This window comes from Tyto alba, unplaced genomic scaffold (assembly GCF_018691265.1).
Source record: "Tyto alba isolate M040663 unplaced genomic scaffold, T.alba_DEE_v4.0 Super-Scaffold_17, whole genome shotgun sequence".
Classification (NCBI taxonomy): Eukaryota; Metazoa; Chordata; class Aves; order Strigiformes; family Tytonidae; genus Tyto; species Tyto alba.
Genome location: NW_024881279.1, coordinates 11083971 through 11105634, shown reverse-complemented (window position 1 = coordinate 11105634; position 21664 = coordinate 11083971). Strand labels below are relative to the sequence as shown.

Below are 21664 nucleotides of genomic sequence, written 5' to 3'. Positions count from 1 at the left end.
CTTTGGGTCTTGTTTCCTGAAGTAGATAACTTCTTGACCAGGAATTTTGTAGGTGCTTGCTACCAGAAGATAAGAGGCTTGTCCTTCCCGTAGCACTAGCACAGAGCAGCAATGCTCTGTCCTAAGACAGATGGAACCTCTTATTTTCAGCTTTTTTCCTGCTAGTGCAGGCAATATAAATCACATCATGCTTTTGTACCTGCTCTTAAGAAAAGACAAACTGGACAGTCATGAGAGTCCTCACTGCTTACCTGCTCATGTGGGTGTGTGAAAATTAATTAAGGAACAGACTAAGTAGCTAGTGGATGTGAACAGAGACCTGTCAACACAGGACAGAAATCTGCTATAATTTCTTGTTGGCCAAGAGGTTTGTAGAGTGGCCACAGACTAGTGGAATTTTAGCTATAGCAGAAATGGTCTTCAACAGCAAGATCCTACAGCGAGCCTCCTCTGCAGCGGTAGTTTTTACCCGAGGAAGCCAGATACTTGATTAGGAGCTCAGAAGGCTTTGGAAAAGCCTAAAGAAGACCTGCTTACCTGCAAGGAAAGGGAGGCCAAATGGCTTTAGAAAGGTTTGTATCACACAAGACTAAAAACTGGCCCAGCACAGGTAAGTACTCAGTTTGACACCAGCAAGAATCTGTCCAATTACACTCCTCAGACTGCAAAACAAGGTCTAGGTGCCCTTCTTCTATCCCTGATTTTTAGGGACATCAGAGGGACAGAAGAATTCCCTCACCTACTCCAGCAAGTGGCCTGTTTCAGATATCATAAAGAAGTGGAAAGGGGTAATAACAATAATCACCTGGTTGGTAATTTAGCCTCTTCCTCCCCTAAGCCCGGAAGGGATTGATCCCTGCAGTATGTTTGTTAAGACTTTAGCTAGTCAGTTATGCTGCAGCAACCAAAATGTTTGAATAGATAAAGGACTGAGGCATTAAGGCTGTGGTTGCGACCAGTGACGTATGAAACTAGAAAAGGCAAACAAGTAGTGCTGCGAGTGGCAGAACTAAGCGTGGTTTTGAATGGTGCTGTGGCTGACTGACTTGATAACTAAATTATATGAGAGGCTGCATCGTGAGCTCACCCTTAATAGACATCTGAGAATTCACCTGTCAGTCACAGTTTCTCTGCTGTGTGGATTTTAAGATGTCTAGCAAGCTGCAAATTTTAAGCATCCCCAAAGGTAAGGCACTCATAACATTGCTCTCCTGCAGAAACTCTCTCCATTGCTGACTGAGTACAATAGTAGCATCTTTCTTCTGCTGCTAGAGAAATGTATAAAAATTTATTTATTATTTTTAATATTTTTTTGCTCCTATGTCAAATTTGGTTGGAACTAGTTGCAAATTCAAAATCTAGGGAAACTAATGAACAGATATATCTATACACATTGCTCTCCTAAGCCTTGTCTCCTTAGGAAAGCTTAATAAAATTTTAAACTTATTCTTATCTGAACAGTTATTTTGCAAATGGTTCAGCTGAACACAAATGCTTGCCCAGACTCAGCTGGAAATAGAGCTCAGGTCTCCCAATTCCCCATCAAATTCCCTTAATTGCCACTTACTGTGGGAGCTGAGTCCTAACATATGTTTGTGAATGTGAAAAACTGGAAAACATTGACAGCTAGAGTTTAAATAGTTCAGGGAGGAGAGTCAGCAGTCCTATCTGGGACTGTGCACGCAGCTATGAGAGCATGTCACATCGGAGTGCTTCTCCACCCCAACCCAACAAATTTAGAACCATCCTCAAAAATAGCCAGGGAACAACGTATAATTGGTTTCACAGACAACACATTCTCATGCTGTGATTTATTTCGTAACGTCTAGTGAGTGTCATCATGCCGCACTCAAAGCCTTGGAGCTGGCATTCAGTGAGGGACCAGAGAATGAAAATTACCAGCTTCCCCGATGAATCACCACTTTGAAAATTCACCCTTGTGAGAATCCTGTGACTATTTAGAAAAAAAAAAAAAATATTACAAGCCCGTCTATCACTCATGTAATTAGCCCTTTCTAGGTTTGATGTGGACAGGGCAGCATTCCTAAAGCACTATAAACATGGCCAGAACCAATAATGGCTTTAGAAACAAAGTGGAGAAGTTCTCACAATTAAGGTGGGGAATGAGGACAGCTACAGATGGGCACATAAATACACAGAAAGGCAGGTCTGTGTGCGCACTGTGGGCTCTGGTGCTGAGACGACACCTCCTGAACAGATCGCTTGGTTTGGACTAAAGAGCTACCTGCAGCATGAAGGCAACAAGTACCTTAGTGCTTCTCAGCCTGCTGCTGCTCTCATTCTTCTCGGGTAAGTGATCTTTTCCCTAGCATAGGAAAAAAAAACAAAACAAAACCTTTCCTGACAACCAAACTTCGGAGAGCCTTGATCACCGGATGACAGGCTTGAAGATAAAGCTGAGCAAGTAGAAAATATCTGCGGGACTTGCTCACTCATATGACATATTTCCATTCCTCGTGTGCCTCCGCAGTGAATAACGCAACGGAGGTGTCACTGGGAGAGAGAGAGAGCAAATTCTAAGCGGCTCTTTCAGCAAATGTACCAAAGCAGAGTGTAATTATGAATTTTTAGTACAAATGTTCACTGGAGATTTTGCTGAACCAGTTAGAGAAGAAACTCACTCACCTCAGGGTCATCAGCTCTTGTTTTGATCCTAAGCATCTTGGTATTTGGTGTTTTCCTTGGAGATGTGGAAACGTAATTAGATGAAAGTTTCAGCTTTTGTTTATGTTGCAGAGAAAAGCTTGAAAATTAAATTCAGATGTCCTCAAGGAGTCAGAACAAAGAGGGCAAATTAAAAGGATCCAGCATTTATTTATCTGGAGATTTCCACATCTCTCTAATGATCTGGGGAAGCTGAGTGATGATTTGTGAACATATAGGTCATATCAGTGTTATCAATTGCTTGCGTCCAGCTGACCCAGCTCTGCAAGGTTTGTGGCAACAGTTATTGAAGAATGTGCAGAACAAGAATTATTTATACTTGTTTTTCTGTGAATAATTTGAATAAAGAATTCACTTGAGAAAATTGCAAGCTGTGCATGGAAAAAGAGGTGAATTACTTTGTACACATTATTCTTTATGAAATATGCATCTGTTCCTAATTGAGTCCTAATTGGGACTGGGTTCCATCAGAGTGTTGAAGCTTTCTTCCAAGGCCAGGCAGAGTAGCAGCAAACTCTGTGATCTCCTATAAAATAAACAGATGTCAAGAGACATCATCACTAAGTCTTCTGTAGCTGCATGTAATATTTATAAAAACTTCCTAATGAGCTATTTTGTAAATAATGTGCAGATAGCCATAGCATTGACTTTACAGTTAAGGCAGTCTAGCCTAACCTGAGGACACGTTAAATACACCAGCACCAGGGATAAAACACCAAAGGGCAATACAACTGGTAGAAGGTGTAGGGTAGGTTGATGGATGATGGGGTAGGTGACTGAGGGTTGGGTGGGATTTCCAAAATGTGGGGGCCCAAGTATAGGTCAAGGTCCTCCCATCCCCTGCCCCAAGTGCCCTCCTGTCCAGAGCCACCTGAGGAGCATTGCAGCTGGCAGGGACTGCACTGACCTGGAAGGTACAGCCTCACATCCAAACAAGCTGTCCTGCTGCCCTGAGAGATGCTGAGAATTTGTCCCACAGTGTTGTGACCCAGATTTTGCAAATCTACATTCAACCCACCCTTGAGTGTCAGGCTCCCCCTTAGAGACGTCACAGGGTTGCCTTGTTCTGCCGTTACGACTCAACCTACATGCCCGACTGCGGTCCTCACAGTGAAGAAATATTAAGAGGATGGGCAGATTAGCTTCAAACCCAGAGTCTGTGGTTACAGTGGGTATTTTTGCACTCTTACTGACCGGCACTGCCTGTTCTGCTCTGTATCACCACAAGACATCTCTTTGTATCTCACCCAGGATGAGGTTCTGGGAAAGTCTCTGGGCTGTGTTGTGCTTAGGACGACTGTAAAGCTGACCATGGGGTCTCCTTCTTCTCCTTCTTTCTCCACAGCACACTCTTCTTAGCAGTACCAGCCATTTTCATTGTTCAGAGGTGCAGGAGCCTAAAAGCCTTAAAAGTCAATATAGCTTTAAAATCTGTGTAGAGTGTGGCTCCAGATCCGATATGGCAGCTCACTTCCCCGGGAGTGGCTGCCTTCCAGGAGATTGGGTTATGTGTCTGAGGTGCAGTTAGCAGCTGAATGACTGATTACACGGTATTTTAGTAACATTTTTCAAAAAAGCAAAATACTGAAAAGCAATTTAGATAATGTATTTCCTGCCCCCTCCTCCGCTGCACAGGATGAAGGAGTGGGAAAAACCTGGTGTATGTTTCACTGTGGTTTGTATAAAGGGTTTGTGACTTTAGTTCAGCTTCTATCAGAAAATAATGCTTACGTGTCAAATCTGTGTTTGTTTTTTTGTTTTTTGTTTTTTTTTTTTTTTTTTTTAATTCCAGATGTAGCAGGTCAAGACATTGAAGAGGTTAGTGCAGCTGTTTCTGCTCATTCAATCTACTTTTTCTAGAGGAATGGTTTTGTAACCAAGACCTTGGTGCATGGTAAACAGTTTTTTATGTCTGCTGGGATCAGGTGGGTCCTTTCAAGAAGTCCCAAAACTTTGGGGAGTTCACTGTTGTAAGGGGGGATGTTATGTGTAGCCACATTAGCAAGTAGACCAGGGAAACAAATGGTTGCTTTAGCAAATGCTCTCCATGGTTAGGTCTAGGGTGCTTGCACAGGGTTGTGTTTGTATGCAGCACCACTTTTGTCCACTGAGCTCCGCTGTCCAATCTTCTCATGAAACAAATGGACTAACAAGAGTGTTTTATCCCCCCAAACAAGATCCATCACTGGGACTTGTCCAGGGACAAAATACCTGTACATTTCCTGGACACCAGCTTTAATTCCCCACAGACTATGATTTTCTCCTCCTTCCACCGGGAAGGCAGAAAGCTCAGCAAGCACTAGGCTGAGTGCACAGTTTCGCAAGATGCATGAAGCCATGCAGCAGTGAGCTAACCTGGTGCCAAATGCCTGAAAGAGCATCAATGCTGACTCCTCTACATGTCTGGGCTAATCCACTCCTGTCTTTGGGAGATCCAGACTTTCCCCAGATGACTACTGTTTGTCTCCTCAAACACAGGGCAAAAATTCCCCTGAAACACTGCTTCTGCTCATTTCTGACAGGGCTTTTTCTTTCAATAAATAGGCAGTGTCATCACTGCCACTTTAGTCTTTTCAGAAAAAGCATTATATTAGTGACCTTGTATCCAATTTGGAAAGTGAAAGAAAGAGTATGAGACTTCTGAAAGGTTTTTGTTTGTTTAGTTGTTTTTTATTATTATTGCTTTTGCAGATTTGCAGAGAGTTTATAAACAGAAGCGTGTACTGCACGAGGGAGTCCAACCCTCACTGTGGCACGGATGGCATCACGTACGGAAATAAGTGTGCCTTCTGCAAGGCAGTGCTGTAAGTGAAAGCAGAGGGGATCAAAATAACAGAGAATTGGCACTGTTTCCATGTATGTAATGACGTTCTTCATGGAGAGGAGACCCTGTATCCAGGCTGCTCCTTTTGTATGGACCAGCCCCTGAATCATGCCAAGTGGAATATTTCTTCCTTGGAATGGAGCTGTGTGAATGCGAGTTAATTTTAATTCATTTCTAGGCTTTGCATGCTGCTGGTTGCCATGCTGAAAGGCAGCACGGGGCCTGGAAGGCAATTGCATCCTGCCCGTACCTTCTGGACGCACTAAATTGATGCACATTTCCCACTATGTGCCACAGGCTGCAACTCTCACTGCCCACACTTCTGGGTACTGCGAAGTATCTGGAGGAATGCGGGAACTGAGCTGTGCCAAATTATTCCTGAAAAGTCTGAATGGACTTTGTGGAACAAGACACAAAATCTCAGAGGAAGAGCCTGAGTTTCTCCTTTTCCTGAGCTCTGCCATCTTTTAAAGGAGATGCAATAGGAGCCAGCACCCCTGGCCTGAATGTGCTTGCAAAACATTGATTTCTCCTTAGCAGTCTTCTACATTTTGTATGCACTCAAGGCTGCCTTATCCTAGGGGAAATCAGAGAATAGCAAGGAGAGGAGAAAACGGTGTGATGTTCATTCCCTGTGAGGCACCGGGGTATGATAGTGTGAGTCAGGCAAATGGTCGTGTTCAGGTGGATGAGCTCCTTGGCCCACACTGCTGTGTCTGTCAAACGCTGCTTTGTCTAAGTCTGTCTTACTCCTTTTCCAGGAGAAGTGGAGGGAAAATAAGATTGAAGCATGTGGGGAAATGCTGAGTCCTCACTGTCACCAACCAGCAACAGCTGAACCCCTGTCAGCAACAGCTGCAGATGCCTGCGCATGGACCCGGGAGCAGCTTGCCCTCATCTCCACTGTCTTTGCTCAATAAAATAAAACTCAGCACGATTCTTTGGCTGGATTGATTCCTTTTTCCATAATACCTGGAAAAGCAGTTTGATACAGCCGTGCTAGAGCCTAATGCATAGCTTTGCTACACTGTGCTATTACATCACCTTCCTCCTGGGAAGCAAGGCGTTCCCTGTGCCGGAGGGGCGATTCCCACAGTTCCCGTGGGCTTTGTCCTCCTGTCCCCTGCAGCCCTAGCTCTTCTGTCCCATCCTGCCTGACAAATTGGCACATGCTTGCCGGGCAGCCAAGCAGCTCATGGGCTCCTGCACACCTCTTCCCCATCCCAGGGAGTGGGTGACAGCAAGCGCCTTTATTCTTTACCCAGCCTCCATAGACATGTTCCTTCCTCTCTCAGAGGTTATTGTGGGAGGGTGACAGGAGAGCTGGTGAACAGCGTGACTGCATATGCCTCATCTCCTTTGGAAACTAGAGACAAACAAGCTGAGGCTAGGGAATATTGCTCCATTTAAGCCTGCAATAAGATGGCAGGTGGAGGCTGGTTTTAAGCAGAAGCTGCAAGGCTCTTCTTTCCAAATCAGTCTCTTTCTTCTTCCTTCTAAGAGAACGCTTTGTCTTGTAAACTGTGAACTCACCAGCATTAGTTTTCTGCTGCCAAGTGGCTTCTCATGCTAATAAAATTATATTTAGAAGAGCACCAGATTGTATAAAGTGTCAATAATTTAAAAAAAAAAAAAAAAAAAAAGCCTGGAGGAGAGGAGCTGTGGGCTTCCTCTCCCCACCTCTAGGATAAACTCTCCCTGAATCATACACAGACCTTGATTTTCTAGGCACAAGTATTTGTATTTATTTACAATTTTTAATGCACATAGACTTTATTCCTTTCTTTACCTTTTACACTGCTGCCCTCTCTCTTCTTGATGTTGGCTGGAAAATCCTTCTTTGTGCAAGCATGAGAAAATGAGTTATATAGTCTCTCCCCATTCACTGTGCAAAATTCACACAGGGAAATACTTGTGGCATCCCCTTGTTAAAACATTGGCAGCAGATCAATGGGACACCAGCTCCTTCATTTTAAACACTTAACTTTCAAAGGAAGCTTTAGATTTTATCATGAGCCTCAGGGGTCAACATATTTTGCAAGCACCTAAATGCTGAGCACCTAAACCTCTGGACCTTGTTTGGACAGAGCTTGAGTGTCTGCCTATCATGCCACAATCCATGCTTTGAACTCAACTGGGGCACAATGCCTAAAAAGAGAGGCCTTAACAATGCACTCAGCACACCTAATGCTGGCTTCTCTTCTGATAATTCACATTTGTGATGCCAATTCTGGCAAATCCTTAGTCATTTGGTAACTTTACAGGCAGCGTTCAGGCGGCAGCCAGCCAGCGGTTGAACCTCACAGACAAAACTCCACATTGGATGGTTTAGAGCTTCTCTCAGACCAGCTGTCTTTGATCCTGATATTTTTCCCATCCCAGCCGACTGCATTCTTGCAAAATTTGCCACCTCTTCCCGGAAGCAGACTAACCCTCTCTGTGTCCCAGGTTATACAGCCAGGGGAAACACACTTGTTTGTTTTCGAATTCAGATGTTACATTAGTAAACTCAACAAGAAGACATCAGAACATGGACAAGATTGAGGGGAGCAAAAAACATCTCCTGCACAAAGACAAGTGGTCACGAAGGACACGCTGGGAAAGTGGGAGGACCTTCCTCATCAATCCTCCTGCACGGAGCAGGATGACCTCCACATGTCCTCTCCTACCTGAGTTATCCTGCAATGATGCTATTACATTGTGTGGCTCTGGACCAGCACCGTATTCAGAGCACAGGAACAAAAAGACACCGTTCTTAAGATGGAAAGTGACATTTTAATGAGAGAGGGGTATGAGACATTTTTGTGCCTGAGATGGCCCTCAGTGACCAAAAATCTCAGCACCTGCCCATATCTAATCCTTTTTAATCTGGACTATGAGATAACAAGGACAGATCACAAAAGAACAGAAACCATAGGAGTTCACTATTTGATAACCATCCTGCACTTTGGTCTTCCAGTGCAAATAGCAAATAAAAACAGCTCTGTACCTCTAATGACCCAACCACCATCTCTTCCACCTGTGTTGGGGAAGTGGAGAATGGGAATCATCTCTTTTGGGTAAATGATTTCCCCCAGTCAGGAAAACTTCCCAAAACTCCCTCTCCAGGAGAGGCCAATAGAGGCAGTCCTACACCAAGCAAACAGCTTCTGACATGGTCCATCCTTCCGGCTGAGTGGGCACATCGCTCCGGTTAACCGAGACAGCAGTGAGGCTGTGCTGTGCCGGGTCCGTTCGCTCCTGGTCTCAGAGCACGGTGCTCCCCTTCCCAGCAGGGCTGACAGATGCCAGCGGCAGGGTAGGGGTGCAGCAGTGGCCAGCCTGAACCCCCATCTGTGTCTGGCTGCCTTCCCACACACATACCAAACCAGAAACCAAACCTTCAGCCACTATTTTTACTTTGATTTCTTTCCTCCACCTTTTAAGTTGTGTTGGGTTTTGGTTTTGGGTTTTTTTCTGACAGTTTTGAAAGGTGAGTGAGTCATGATACATTTCAGATCTCTCTTCTATTAGATAACATGAGCATCTTCACAGCTTTTTCTCTCCCTGGGGAGGAAGGGGCAGAGGCTGGCGTGGGAGCTGCCCCAGCATCTCGGCTGCTGCCAAGACCTGCCCCTTGCAGCAAAATGAGGGCCCTGTGCTCCCTGCATCTTGCTCAGTATCCCCTCAGCAGTTAAAATAATGGAAGAATTAAATTTGTGCATGGTTGCTCTTACTGAAAGAAAGCCATTGCTCACAGCTGAGCACCCTCCCGTGACTGGGCTGTGCACATGGCAGAGGGAAGGATGTATTTCCATCTCACAGCTTCACTCAACTGGTGATGCAGCTGATAGATTATTGTGTCCAGGCTCTTGGCCCATTTAACTAGTGTGCTCCACTGCTTCCTCCTCCTCCCCCAGCACAGGCACGAGTCACTGTTGAAACCCAGTTGAGTCCTTTGTCCTACTTTTCTCCCTTGACACTCACAGCGTTTGACAAGGCTTCTCTAGCTGCCATGGGGTGATCTTAGGGTGGTGGTGCTGACTGTGGGCTTTCCACAGCCTGGCTGGGGAGGAAGTTCTGGATTTGGTTATCATTCCAGTTCACCCTCTTTTCCCTAAGAGAAGGCAGGCTGGATTGGGTTGTAAGGGACTTTGGTTCAACCTCCTGCTCACGGCAGGGTCAGTTCTGAGATACTATCAGGTTGCTCAGAGCTTTATCCAGTGTAGCATTGAAAACCTCCAAGGGTGGAGCATGCACGGTCTCCCTGGGCTACCTGTCCCAGGATTTGACTGTCATCATGGTAAAGAATTTTTCCTTGTACTCAGTTTCAACCTCTTTTCTTTCAGCTGTCACATCTCCAAGCCATGCATCACCATGAGGAACCTGGCTGTCTGCTCAGTAAACTGTTAATTGGCAGGCTGCTCTTACATCCCCCCTGAAGCCTTCTTCTCATCAGGTTGAACAAGCACACCTCCCTCTGCCTCTTCTCACAGAACAAATACTCCAGCCCCCAAATGTCTTGGTGGCCTTTCACTGAACTTATTATAGTTTTTCAATGTCTTTCTTGTATTGGGGTAGGGCCCAAAACAATACAGGAGTGAAGGCTGAGTTATGGGGACAAGGAAAGACATTGTTTGGGCAGTAGTTGGGAGAGTTGTAGGAATATTGCAGGGGACTGAAAAGATGTAGATGGTGACAGTGGCAGGGAGCGGCAGGAGGGTGTCAGCGGGCATTGGGTCCTTTAAGGATTAGAGGGCAGCTGAGTGTGCTCTGGGGTGAAATGGCTCCCAGATGCTGGGAATCAGCCAACAATTCCCCCATCCCCACCACAGCTGAAGGACTTAAATAGGAGCCCAGGGGATACATTTGGCTGTTTTTACTGACTCCAGAGCAAAGAGAAGGTGAGGGGATTGCTTTGTGGTGTGAGAGTGTTGGTGTTTGTTTGGGTTAGGTGTTTTGTTTGATTTTTTTTTTTTTGGTGCTGTTTGTTTTGAAGCTCCAGTGATGAGATGATGCTTTGAGGCACCTCTTTAGCTTTGGCACCCATGTGGCAGTGAGGGACAAGAGCTTTGATAAGGTCAGCTCCTTGGGGGTCTGGAGGGAGCAGGGCTTTAGCAGAGCCTCAGTTTGGACTTGAAAGATAAGGTCAAAACTGAACTTTTGCTGGGTCTGGAGGAATGCCTTGACCAACCTGAGGCTGGCCTTGAGCAACAGCATCAGTGCTTGTAGCAGCAGGGTTGGAGCTAGTACTCAGCTTGTGGAGTGAGGGTTTGCCAGGGTGTGGAAAAGTGGTGATGCTGTGTAATACAGTGCTTCCCTTTCTGAGTTAAAATTGCTCAATTAACTGGGAGTGAACAGAAATGTCAGTATCATGACAAGGGCTGGCTGTGACACTTCTGGCCTTCTTCCCAAAGAACGTTGTGCCTTTCTCTGGGAGGGTGATTTTTGTGGAGTCACCTGTGATAAAACCCTCAGCTGCCGGGGCCCTGCCCTGTAAACGCATCCTCCTGTCATCTTCCTTTTCTAGACGTACTTTTAATCCTTATTCACAGTTATAGCTGGCGAGCGGTGCTCCAAGGCTGCCTAATAATGACGATGACCCATTAAAAAGGAGCAAGGAGGGGCTGCAGAAGGCTGCCGGGGGGGGGACGGCGCTGCCCAGCACATCTCTGCCCGGGGCGGGGTGGGCGGCGGCTCTTTCCCGGGCATCGGGCTCCCTCTGGTGACAGCGGGGCTGCGAGTGACACCGGGGGATGATGCTCTCCTCTTGCTGGACAGGCTCATTTTGGAAAGGAGCCCCGAAGTCCTCTTTGTGCCAACCTTTGGGAGCAAGTCAGCTCTGCTAAAAGGAGTGAAATGCCTTCTTGCGGTCCTAGTGCCCTGCAGAGGCATGACCCGGCCACAAAGCTGATTTTGCCTGTTGAAATTTTGCTTAAAATTAGAGATGCTCACAGCAGAGCCATGCACAAATGGTGACAAAGTTATTCACCCTCACAGATTCAAAAGCTCCTTGGATTGCAGCACCCATCCTCTTTTCAGGATGGGCGTCTGTATTAGCCTATTTTTGCTGAGCCCAGCAGCTGGTCTTGAAGTGAATTACACTGACAGAGATCTGTGCAGGCAGGGCAGAGGGGCACTGGCCCCGTGAGCTGTTCTAGTAAATTGTTTCCCTTTGTTACTTGTGCCTTAGCTCTCCCTCCCAGCTGCTGCTCTCCCTGTCTCCTGAGGCTGCTGCTGGGCCAGGGTGCTCTGAACCAGTTGCCTGTGCTCCTGCAGGGCCCATCACCTCTCAGGCACAGCACGCAGTCTCAGCATGTCCCCTTGATGTAATGGATAAAAACTAGCTCTAATCAATGAATTCCTCTGCCTGAGACTACTCCAGCTGTTGTCTTCCCCAACGCATTGTTCACCTGTCCTGAGGACACTGGAGGAAGAAGCCTGGGGACAGAGAAATGCAGTTGAGACGATCTGGGCTTTGTACCTCCAGGATTTGGGGAGAGCTTTTCAGTTACACTGGGGTTGGATGCAAATATTAATATTTAGCGTCAGAGCTGGAACTCCAGGCATGACACGCTTGCTCCACTTTTCACTGAACCCAGCTGAAGCTTGGATTCTGCTTCTCTGAAGGTCTTCCCCTCTTTTAGTGCTGTGACAAAGGAGAAGGTCATTGCTGACCCTTGTATCTGAGCAGCTAGAGCATGGCACAGCTGTGGGATTGGTGCAAGACCCTCTATCCTTACAGGGTCTTGGAGGACCTTCTGCTACTGAGGGTGCTCTGCTCTCTGCTGTTGTCTTGATGGCCTCTTCAGGTCCTGCTAACCCTCAGAATGGTCCAGGACTTGACTTTGTCTCTCCAAGGCCTGGCAGGATGATGCTGCTCCTCCTCTTATGAGCAAATTTCCGAGCAATGGTGGGAGGGGATGAGTGTAGTACCAATGGTGGACACTGGATGATGCCACAGACCAGGTGGTTTCAGCAGTGGTACCGTGACTGTTCAGCTCAGTTCAGCTTTGAGGGCTTCTGGCACCAGGCTATCACAGAAAGAATAGGTTGGGGAGGCGAAGGGGGTGGTAGGGAACCACTCTAGTGAAGGGAATAATGGTTAATGCTATGTTGTTTTTTTTTTTTTTTTTTTGTTGTTTTTGTAAATCCCCAGCTCCTGGAATGTAGTGATTAGGTGAGACCTAAACTTCTATCTCCCTAACAAAAAATATATGTATTTATATAGTTTAAGCCCTTCTAATACAAGGTCAAATCATCATTTAAGGAGGAGGCTGAGAAAACTGAGAAACAAACTTGTTTGAAAAATCAGCATGATGTTGTATTGCAGGGGACAAACGTTTCCAGTGGACTAAATCCCAAGCCCTGTTTTGTTTGTGAGTCTGATTAACCCTGAGTCATGTCATACAAACATTCCCCTGGTAGTTCCAGAAGCCTGGCAGATGTCACAGGTGCTGAGTTAAAAATATGATACTCCTGCCAAGGTCTGATAACAGCCCTTATTCCTGTCTCTGCAAGGCTCTGCTCCTCCAATTGCTGCAGTTGTGCTAATGTTGCAGCCCTCCTGCTGGCATCAGCTCTGCCTTGAGAGACAGCCCTGCACCCTGGCAGGGAGCTTAGGGATCTTTGACATAACAGGTGCCACATCTCTTCTTTGGATTTTTGGGTGGGGTGGAAAAAAACCCACAAAATACAACAGAGGTTTTTGTAGGTGCATGTGTGTGTTCCCTCCCTATTTGGCCAAAAATCTGCCATTCCCACCCACACCCCTGAGGTGCAGCCACTACTCACAGCCTGCCTTTAGCATGAAATTTCATGTACATGGATATCTGTTCACTGCTCCAAAGATTTAGCATGTTGTGATAAATTATTGACAGCCCCAGTGTTGTGCTCTGGGCAATGGTCTCTGTTCCAGAGTATGCAGCATAAGGTGTCAGATGGGCATCTACAGAGAAGGGCAGGGAGACGGATGGTGGCAGAAGAAACCATTCATGGCCCATCCACATATAGACCACAGTCACACTTCAAGAGGGCTGTGGGTGCCTGTGGGGACCTCATCCTGGAGCTGTGGGGGATCCAGTCATGTTTATTTGGAAATGTGACAGCAGGCAATAAAGTGGTTATCTCAAGGGTCAGTGAGAGAAGGTAGTGCCTGTTCTTTCTGCCTGGATATGGGGCTATGTCCCTGGGTGTGTGGGGAGGTATTGAATCCACATCAGCAGAAGCAGTTGGTACTTTAGCAGTGCTGAAGACCCAGGAGCTTTCCAGCCCTCGTGGGCAGGCTGCGAGGGGCACTGGGGTGACCCTGCCCGTGACCCAGAGCTGTACGAGCCACAGCTGGTGACACCAGGACTTGTGTCTGTAACTCCAGAGTTTTACCGTTGACTTCACTATAACAATAATGATATCTGGTAAGTTTTTAAACCAGGACTCTGCTGCAGCCGCCCCCCCACCAACAGACATGGCAAGGCTCCCCTGGTAAAGAAACAGCAGCGCAGCTGTGGTGGCTCTGGGGGAGCTGTGCTGCTGTTGCTATCACAGTAAGAATAGGTGGGGGTGGCAGGGAGCCTCTGTAGCAAAGAGAATAATGGTTAATGTCCTGAAATATGCCGCCCGTGTCCTGCCTCTTAGTTTGATTTTTATAATGATCTTTTGGGAAAAATGTTATGGAGAAAATATTAAGAAATTTCCTTTCCCTTTTCTGGAAAATGAAGTCAACATAGGATAGGGATAAAGGAAAATGTAAGGAGCAGATAAAGCCACATATACCATGGTGGGGAGAGCTATGTATGTGGGTGTACAGACTGCACTTAGGGTGGAAAAGCTGTTTTATCATCTAAACCTGGAGGGGAAAGCACTGGCACAGCTGCATGTACCTTTATGCTATTGAAAGTGTTAAAGCATCTTTACTACCCAAATAGATTGGGAAACCTTGCTTCTTCTTGCATACAGATAAATTCAGTAAACTGTCTCTTGCGTGGTGGTGAAGGTTAGCTGAGCCAGCTTGTACACAGTTCAAACTTTCAGCTTTGACCAGCCAAACCTCAACTCCCCTTGAAAGCAGATCCCTGTGGTTGAGACAGGAGGAATGACAAGGTGTAATTAGAGACAAGCCTTAACCCCTGCTCTTAGCAAATGAATAGTCCTTGGCATGTCACTTTGTTAATGAGAATGAAGTGAAAAGCACTTCAGCTTCCCTGCTGTGCCATGGCTCAGTCACTGTAGTGTCACTGCTGGAAAGGTGATGGAAATAAGAGAACAGGAGAGGACTGTGGGGGATTTCTCCTCAAAAAGAGGGATTGTGTAGTTTAGGGACTGGTATGGGGTCAATGAGAAGGATGTGTGGGGTAGAGGATTAGCCTTACAGTAAAGCACTGTGCCAGCAAGCAGGAAAGCTGGGCTTCTTGGGGCAATTGGAGGCTCTCTGTCTTCTGAGGCAGTGGTGACCCCAAAAGGTTTTGCTGGATCTTCTGGATTGTGCACCCAGCACTGAGACTGGGAATCAAAATGAGCAGAAGCCTTCCTAAAGGTCAGCCCTAGGGATTTTGTGGCTGTGGCTTTCCTCTAGCAATAGGAGAATGACTCAGACATTAGACATGGGGATAAAAGCAGACATGATGATCATGGGGAGCAGGGACTGAGGGGAGGCAGGGTAGAGTGAACCTGTGGACACCCCTCCAGTTTTGCCCTGTTGCTTTCAGGGCACATCAGTGTTGTCTCAATGTCCTGTTGTGATTTAGGAACAGGAGAAGCAGCACAGATCATCCATGGGGCAAGTAACAGTTTGGGCAAATACTCTTGCTGGTAGGTCTTTGTAGGGCTGGAGAGACTTTGACGCTTTGGCTGCATGAATACCCTGCCCAGTGCTGTGTCTGCTAGGTAAGATAAGGTCACTCTGTGCTGTCTCTTGCCCCTGCAAAGCTGGTGCAATCCGGCCATTGCATGTTAATTGGCTCTGGCAGAAGTTTAGCTCAAAAGTTCCTGTATTTAACACTTTGCTACAGTGCTTGTCCCATGCTCTTCCCAAGGCTTCCGCTCAAACCCGTGGAAAGGCAAAGCAGGGGCCAAGTGTAAAGCTCAACTGGTCCTTGTGAAAGATCAACTAGTGCTGGAAACTCTGCCCATAAGTCTCCATTTTCCCTGCTTACTGCCTAAATAGTCTGATAACATACTGTTGCTTGTCTCTGGCTTGATTCAAGCTTCTTTGGAGGTAATACTGTGACTTTTTTTCTTTCATAGTTTCTGGAATTGTGCCCTGTTCTTGACTGAGTCATGCTCTGTGGGTCTGTAATTATCTGTTACCTACATATCCATTAAGGGATTTTATATGTTAATCTCACAAGATCTGCTGCTCATTTTGATGTTTTCATCTCGCTGGCTGCCTGTAACCTCTGCATGCAATGTGCTGGGTTAACTGCAGGGCAAGCAGAGATGTGGACAAGCATTTCTCACTGTGGATCTCTCCCTAACTCACCCTTATCTCCCACCCCCAGCTGTGCAGTCGGGCTCCCAGCACCCAGCTGAGGCTTCTGGACCAGCACCACCAGGAGCCCCACAGCTTGTACGCTTCGACAAGTCTTTCCATGCATCGGAGAGTGATGAATGGTTCTGCATCAGTGATGTAAGTTTAACTGGACAACTATTTTATAGCATCTCTAAGTTTAAAACCAGACAAACTGTCAGATACCTTGGCCAGGAGTTTCTGTAATGAGTGAGTGACAAGCTATGAAGTGAGTTTTGTCAGTGGCAACAGTACCATTTCCATGCTGCATGGATGCATTTCAGTTTCATAAAGCGATGCATTATATAGTTTACTAGTTGCAGAACCAAATTTACTCAGTTTTGGTTTCTCTACGTATCTTTTCAGGGTTTTTTTTTTTTTTTTAGTTTGGTTGATTCACTGAAAAATATCAATCATATCAGATTAATGAAAGAAATTCACTTTAGGCTACTTAAATTCTTAAAATTTAGGGATACTTGAAAGTAGAAATGCACATACAAAATGAAATATTTTTGGTTCTGTTTAAAGAAATCAGAATTTTCAATTATTTGCCTGCTTTCTTCCAGCTGCAGCTACTCACTAAATTCAAAACAAAGAGTTTAATAGCTTCTGAATGTACTTCTCAACTAATTTCCTATTTGTGGGAGTGGGGATATTGCTCAGATGTAATTACAAACCCACCTGTATCAAACTCAATTTCTTTCTTTTTAAGTGTTAGACATGAATTATTTGGTTTTTAATTTGTTACCCTTTGTTATAGAAAAAGGCTTTACAACATATCTGTTATGCCTAGTCACATCTGTAAGGGACTAATCAGATTTTAAAAAAACCCACATCACTTTATCATTTTCAACTGAGGCAGTTTAATACACTTAACTTTTCCAAAAACGTGTTCGTTTTGGTCCTGATTCAAGGAATATCCATCATTAGGACAGCAGAGGGACCCAAAAGTCACACTGGCATCAGTTGCACTTTAAGCATGTGCTTGAAATTCTGCTCATGCTCACCTACTAAACTGGTACTTGCAGTTTCACTATTCACAAATGTCACATACCCATGTAGGTCATGAAATGTGAACTGAATATAGAAAGCATGGTAAGAAATCGGTAAGCTTTGCAAAATACAATTCTAGAGCCATCTCGGCTTGCCCTAGGAAGCAGGGTGTCTTAGGAAGTTTTACTAGAATTTGTTAAATTTACTTTATTCTTCCAGTATGACTCAAACTAGGAGAAAACACCCGAAGAATGAAATCTGATGCTTACCAGTGGAGCTCTTGGCTTGTAACACATCAATAATATACAAAGCTCATCAAAGCACTCGGTCACTACACTACCACAACATGCTGCCTCCTACAGAGCATGGAGTCCACTGTGCCAATGAAACACAAATTGACATGATACACATCCACACCAAGATGCTTTTAAGAAATGAGGGAAAAATTCTAAAGCACTGAAAAAAAACAAAGACAGGAAGTTTTTTTTAACCACAATATTACTATGAGAACATGCTAAGAAACTTAACTGTGAGTGTCAGAGCTGAGCTTATTCCATTTTTTATTCATCTGTGGAGATTTCTCTCTGATATGAAGCGATTTATAAAACTTTTCTGAGCAGCCTGTGAATCAGCCACTCCTGCTCAGCTGTCTCTCTCTGTGGTCTGTGTTCAGGAGGAAGCATGACAGATCCAACTCAAAACCCGGGGATTGATCTTGCAGCAAGTAGAACAAAGTATTAGCTCAGACTGCTGGAGATGAAAATACCAATCAGATCTGAAGGTTGAGATGTTTGGCTTGAGCATTTACACTGAACTGTGACTTGACTGATGCCCTGATCCAAGGTTTGACTTGTCTTCCTCTCAGGAGCAGCATAAACAGTGAAGAACAAGGTTCTTGCTGTTAAATACCAAATGCTTTAACACCACAGGTGAAGATATCTAGTCAATAAAAATCTGATGCAATAACCTTAGTGTTTCAAAACACCAAAGTCAAAATCCTCTGGGGTGTTGTAAGGGAAGGAGGGGACATTACTCAGAAAGTGACCATGCAGGCTCTGCTCCAGGTCACCCTGTCCCCTTATACACAGGTGCTGCAGCCAACCTGGGCCCCTGACATAGTGAAAATAAGAGCTGCTCTTTTCTGATATCTAATCACCTTGAAAAATGGTGTTGTGTAAGCAGAGTGGGTGTGCAATTCCAACTAGACAGCTGAAAGAAAACAAAACTCCAAACTTTCAATCAAGTGTTAATGATGTACTTCTCCTCCCATAGTGCTAAGAGCAATATGCAATTTGAGAACAAGCTCCCTTTGACTTGTACCCATTATTTCTTAACAGAAAATTAATTGGTGGGAAAACTATTTGCTAGGAGAGACATAGAAGTTAATGGCATGGCATTGTATGTGTCTGTGTGGCAAGGAAACGTGTCAAGCTCTGCACAGACTCCTGGGAACTAAACGAGTATCCAAATGCTCACAATATTGCAGCAGCATCAAAGGATCTCTAGAGATGGGCAAACTCTATAAATAAGCATAAATAATGCTCAGGGATGTATGAGAAATGTCATCAGTATATAAATATTGAAATCCCCTATGATAACACTATTAGAAAAGGGCTGATATATGAATCCTGAGGTTGAAGCTTCTTGTGATTATCAGGAATCTAACAGATAACAGGGGATAATACAACTGGGCTGGGAAATAAAGGTCTAAAGTAGTGTGGTCTGACAGATACAGGCAGGAGAGTCAAACTTAGCACTGTAAGGCATCAGAGCCCTTCACTAGGAAAACTTAAACAGAAATTGTTCATCTCTTGCCAGGAGGCAGAGTATTTCAAACCTTGAATCTTTTGAGTCATTTATACCTAAAACATGTCCTGATTAGTGAGGAGCCCTTTCAAAGCACAGAAGTCAGTATAGTACTCTGGTAACTCATGGCTGTCGCAAGATATTGCTAATATTACTTACACAAGAAACTCATAACACTTGGAAGATGTACCTTGTCTTCTCCAGGATAGATCAGTATTTTTTTCTTCTAGTCCTGTTATTCTCTCCTTCAACACTTCCTTTTCACTGAAATCTTTCTCCATCAATCCCCCAGCCAAAGCACTTCATCAGCCACCCTATGCTGGGTGCAGCGGTCGCCCACGTTAATCCTGGCTAGTACCTGCCCTGACTTCTGCAATGTCAGTAGTGACAAGCCAGAGGATTCTGCCCTCTGACACTTCTTCATCCACCTTCTGTTGTTTTAAACAGCTTTAATGAATCAGGAGAACTGTGTACTTTACCCTCTGAAACATATTTTTTACCTAGGCTTCATATTATTTGTAGGAAGTATTCAGCACTTCTCACATCAGTCTTAAATACATCCTGAACAGACAGAGTGGAAAATTGTCTTAAACCCTTTGGCATCCACTTGCTGTCAGTTGAATGTCAAGTCAGGAATAAAAATTGGCAACTAGCTGTAGATTTTGCAGTCATGCAGCAGGATTTGTGGAGCTTGGCTTCAGCTGTCATTCCATGTACCTCCAGTGATGAGCATTCATGCCACAGTGAGGCATTAGAGTTGTCAGATATTCAGAACTTACAGAAATAACTTCATTTTTAAATGGACTGTTTCTTTTTGTATGAATAATCAGATAGAACAACATACAAAATGCTTGACGTGTACCGGGAGCCCAGTACAGTCCCTGACACATGAAAATATTTGGAATATTTCAGACTCCATTTAATGCTTCTCCAGAATTTTGCAGAACAGTAAATTTTGAGCTCTATAATTAAGCCATTCACTCCCTCTCTTTGATTATGCTTTAATCCTAGTTCCTTTAACAGAGATTGTGAAAGACATTGATCAAATACTTCTCAGGGACCTCAATATAATCTAAAAGGAAACTAAATGTTAACAGAGACCAAGGCTTTAAACTCTGCTGTTGATAGTTATTCCCAAGGCTCAACTACACTTTGGAAATACAAATAGGGAAGGCAGTTTTGACCGAACAAAAAGGAGAAATATAAAACCTACAGAGGTGTTTTCCTCTGAATTTATGAGCAATAAATACATTGTTTCAGGGCTAAGCAGAAAAATAGCCATTTATCCTTGCAGTTGTACTAAATTCTGGTAGTTCGGAAGAGAACCATATTGTATGTATAGCCCAGAAGAGTCATGTAGTACAAACGTGAGAGCTGCACTGCTTTGGCCAAATTTCCACCCAGCAGTGGTTAAAGGGGAGTGTGCAGGCTTGGCTGCTCTGTGTCACCCACTCTCATCTTCCTGAGCACCTGCAATTCTTGATTAAGGATATTAGACCTTCTCAGCCTGTTCCCTTTCATATCTGACTATGGACTTCTTCATAAAGTTGTCTAACTCCTTTCTGAACCTGCTGATGCCACCTGCCTCCACAACAAACCATGGCAACAAATTCCAGGAGATTGCTACCTGCTGCTCTTAATTTTAAGCCACTCTCCTATTTGTGTGACTGACCCCTCGTTCTAGTACTGTGGGATTTGGTGAACATCAGTTTTGCACTTGCCTTATCCACAGCTTCAAGATTTTATAAATCTCAATCATGTCTCAGCCAATTAAATCACTGCAGTGTTTTTAGAAGACAGCCAGTAAAACACACAGGCTGCTTTTGCAGAAAAAAAAAAAAAATTCACATTGCAAGACTAGTCTTCAAACATAAAATACAAGAGAAACAACATTAGTCATAAGACATAATGACTTGTCAGCAACAACTATGTGTTACCATCACATTGAGATCGCACTCACATTTTCCAGCTCAGCTTATAAAATATTTGAAAGGGGAGTGCACATCTATTTCAGAACACTTTGAAATTCTGGGATGAAATCCCAGTGTCACTGAAATAAAAATATAAATCTTGATTTAAAAAAAAAAAAAGTTCTTTGTATAAAGCAAAAGGAGTACCACTTGTTCACTATAAAACTTCAGTCTGTATGACGACTTTGAGGAAAAAAGATATGGGCACATGTTTAAACACATTCCCTTGGTTCAGTTTTCTCTATCTGGCTAGCATAACAAACTGTGTGATTGAAGTGCAATGCCTTGACTTATTTAAATTGTTTAAATTGAAAGGTATTCTAGTATACCATATACCAGTCCTGTATTCCCATATCTATGCTACTGCAGCCTTTCTAGGTAAAGGATCACTCTTTTAACCTTGGGGACTGTATCTGCACTGTGTGTACCAGAGTGAGTCAGCCTTCTGGTTTGGAAATCAGATCTAGGAGACAAACCTTCAGAAATTTATCCTCCATACTTACCTAAAACAAAGATTTTTATGCATCAGGTTTCTGATTTACTAGTTTAAAACACAGCTTGTGTTGGCACTAAACCACAAAGACCAGCGGATAAGAAACAGTATATTTTCTGACAAGTCATTGAGCCGGAGCCTAACATGCTCATCTTAACAGCTCATTTGTGTCTGCTGTTCTGACATTCTGACGTTTGCTGTCAAGGTTCCTTTCCCAGGCAGCTAGGAGCTTCACTATTTGACACCACTGCCCTAATCCGCAGCAGCAAATACTAGTCTTTTACTTAACTACTGATGCAAAATGGGTATCTCTGGAATCCAAAGAAACACCTCAAAAAATCCCAAATTAAGATTATCAATGGCTTCTCTATTATGCAAACTAGATATTTAAGACAGTACAGGACACAAAG

General features: G+C 44.4%; 1 protein-coding gene across 1 annotated transcript; it reads left to right on the top strand.

Annotated features, from left to right (window-relative positions):
- Positions 1-2104: 2104 nt before the first annotated feature.
- On the top strand, positions 2105-6446 carry LOC104362962 (serine peptidase inhibitor Kazal type 6). Its single transcript, XM_009969343.3, has 4 exons — positions 2105-2310; positions 4478-4503; positions 5377-5489; positions 6271-6446. Exons 1-4 carry the CDS (start codon positions 2253-2255, stop codon positions 6314-6316), a joined length of 243 nt encoding a protein of 80 aa, XP_009967645.1. The 5' UTR covers positions 2105-2252; the 3' UTR covers positions 6317-6446.
- Positions 6447-21664: the final 15218 nt, after the last annotated feature.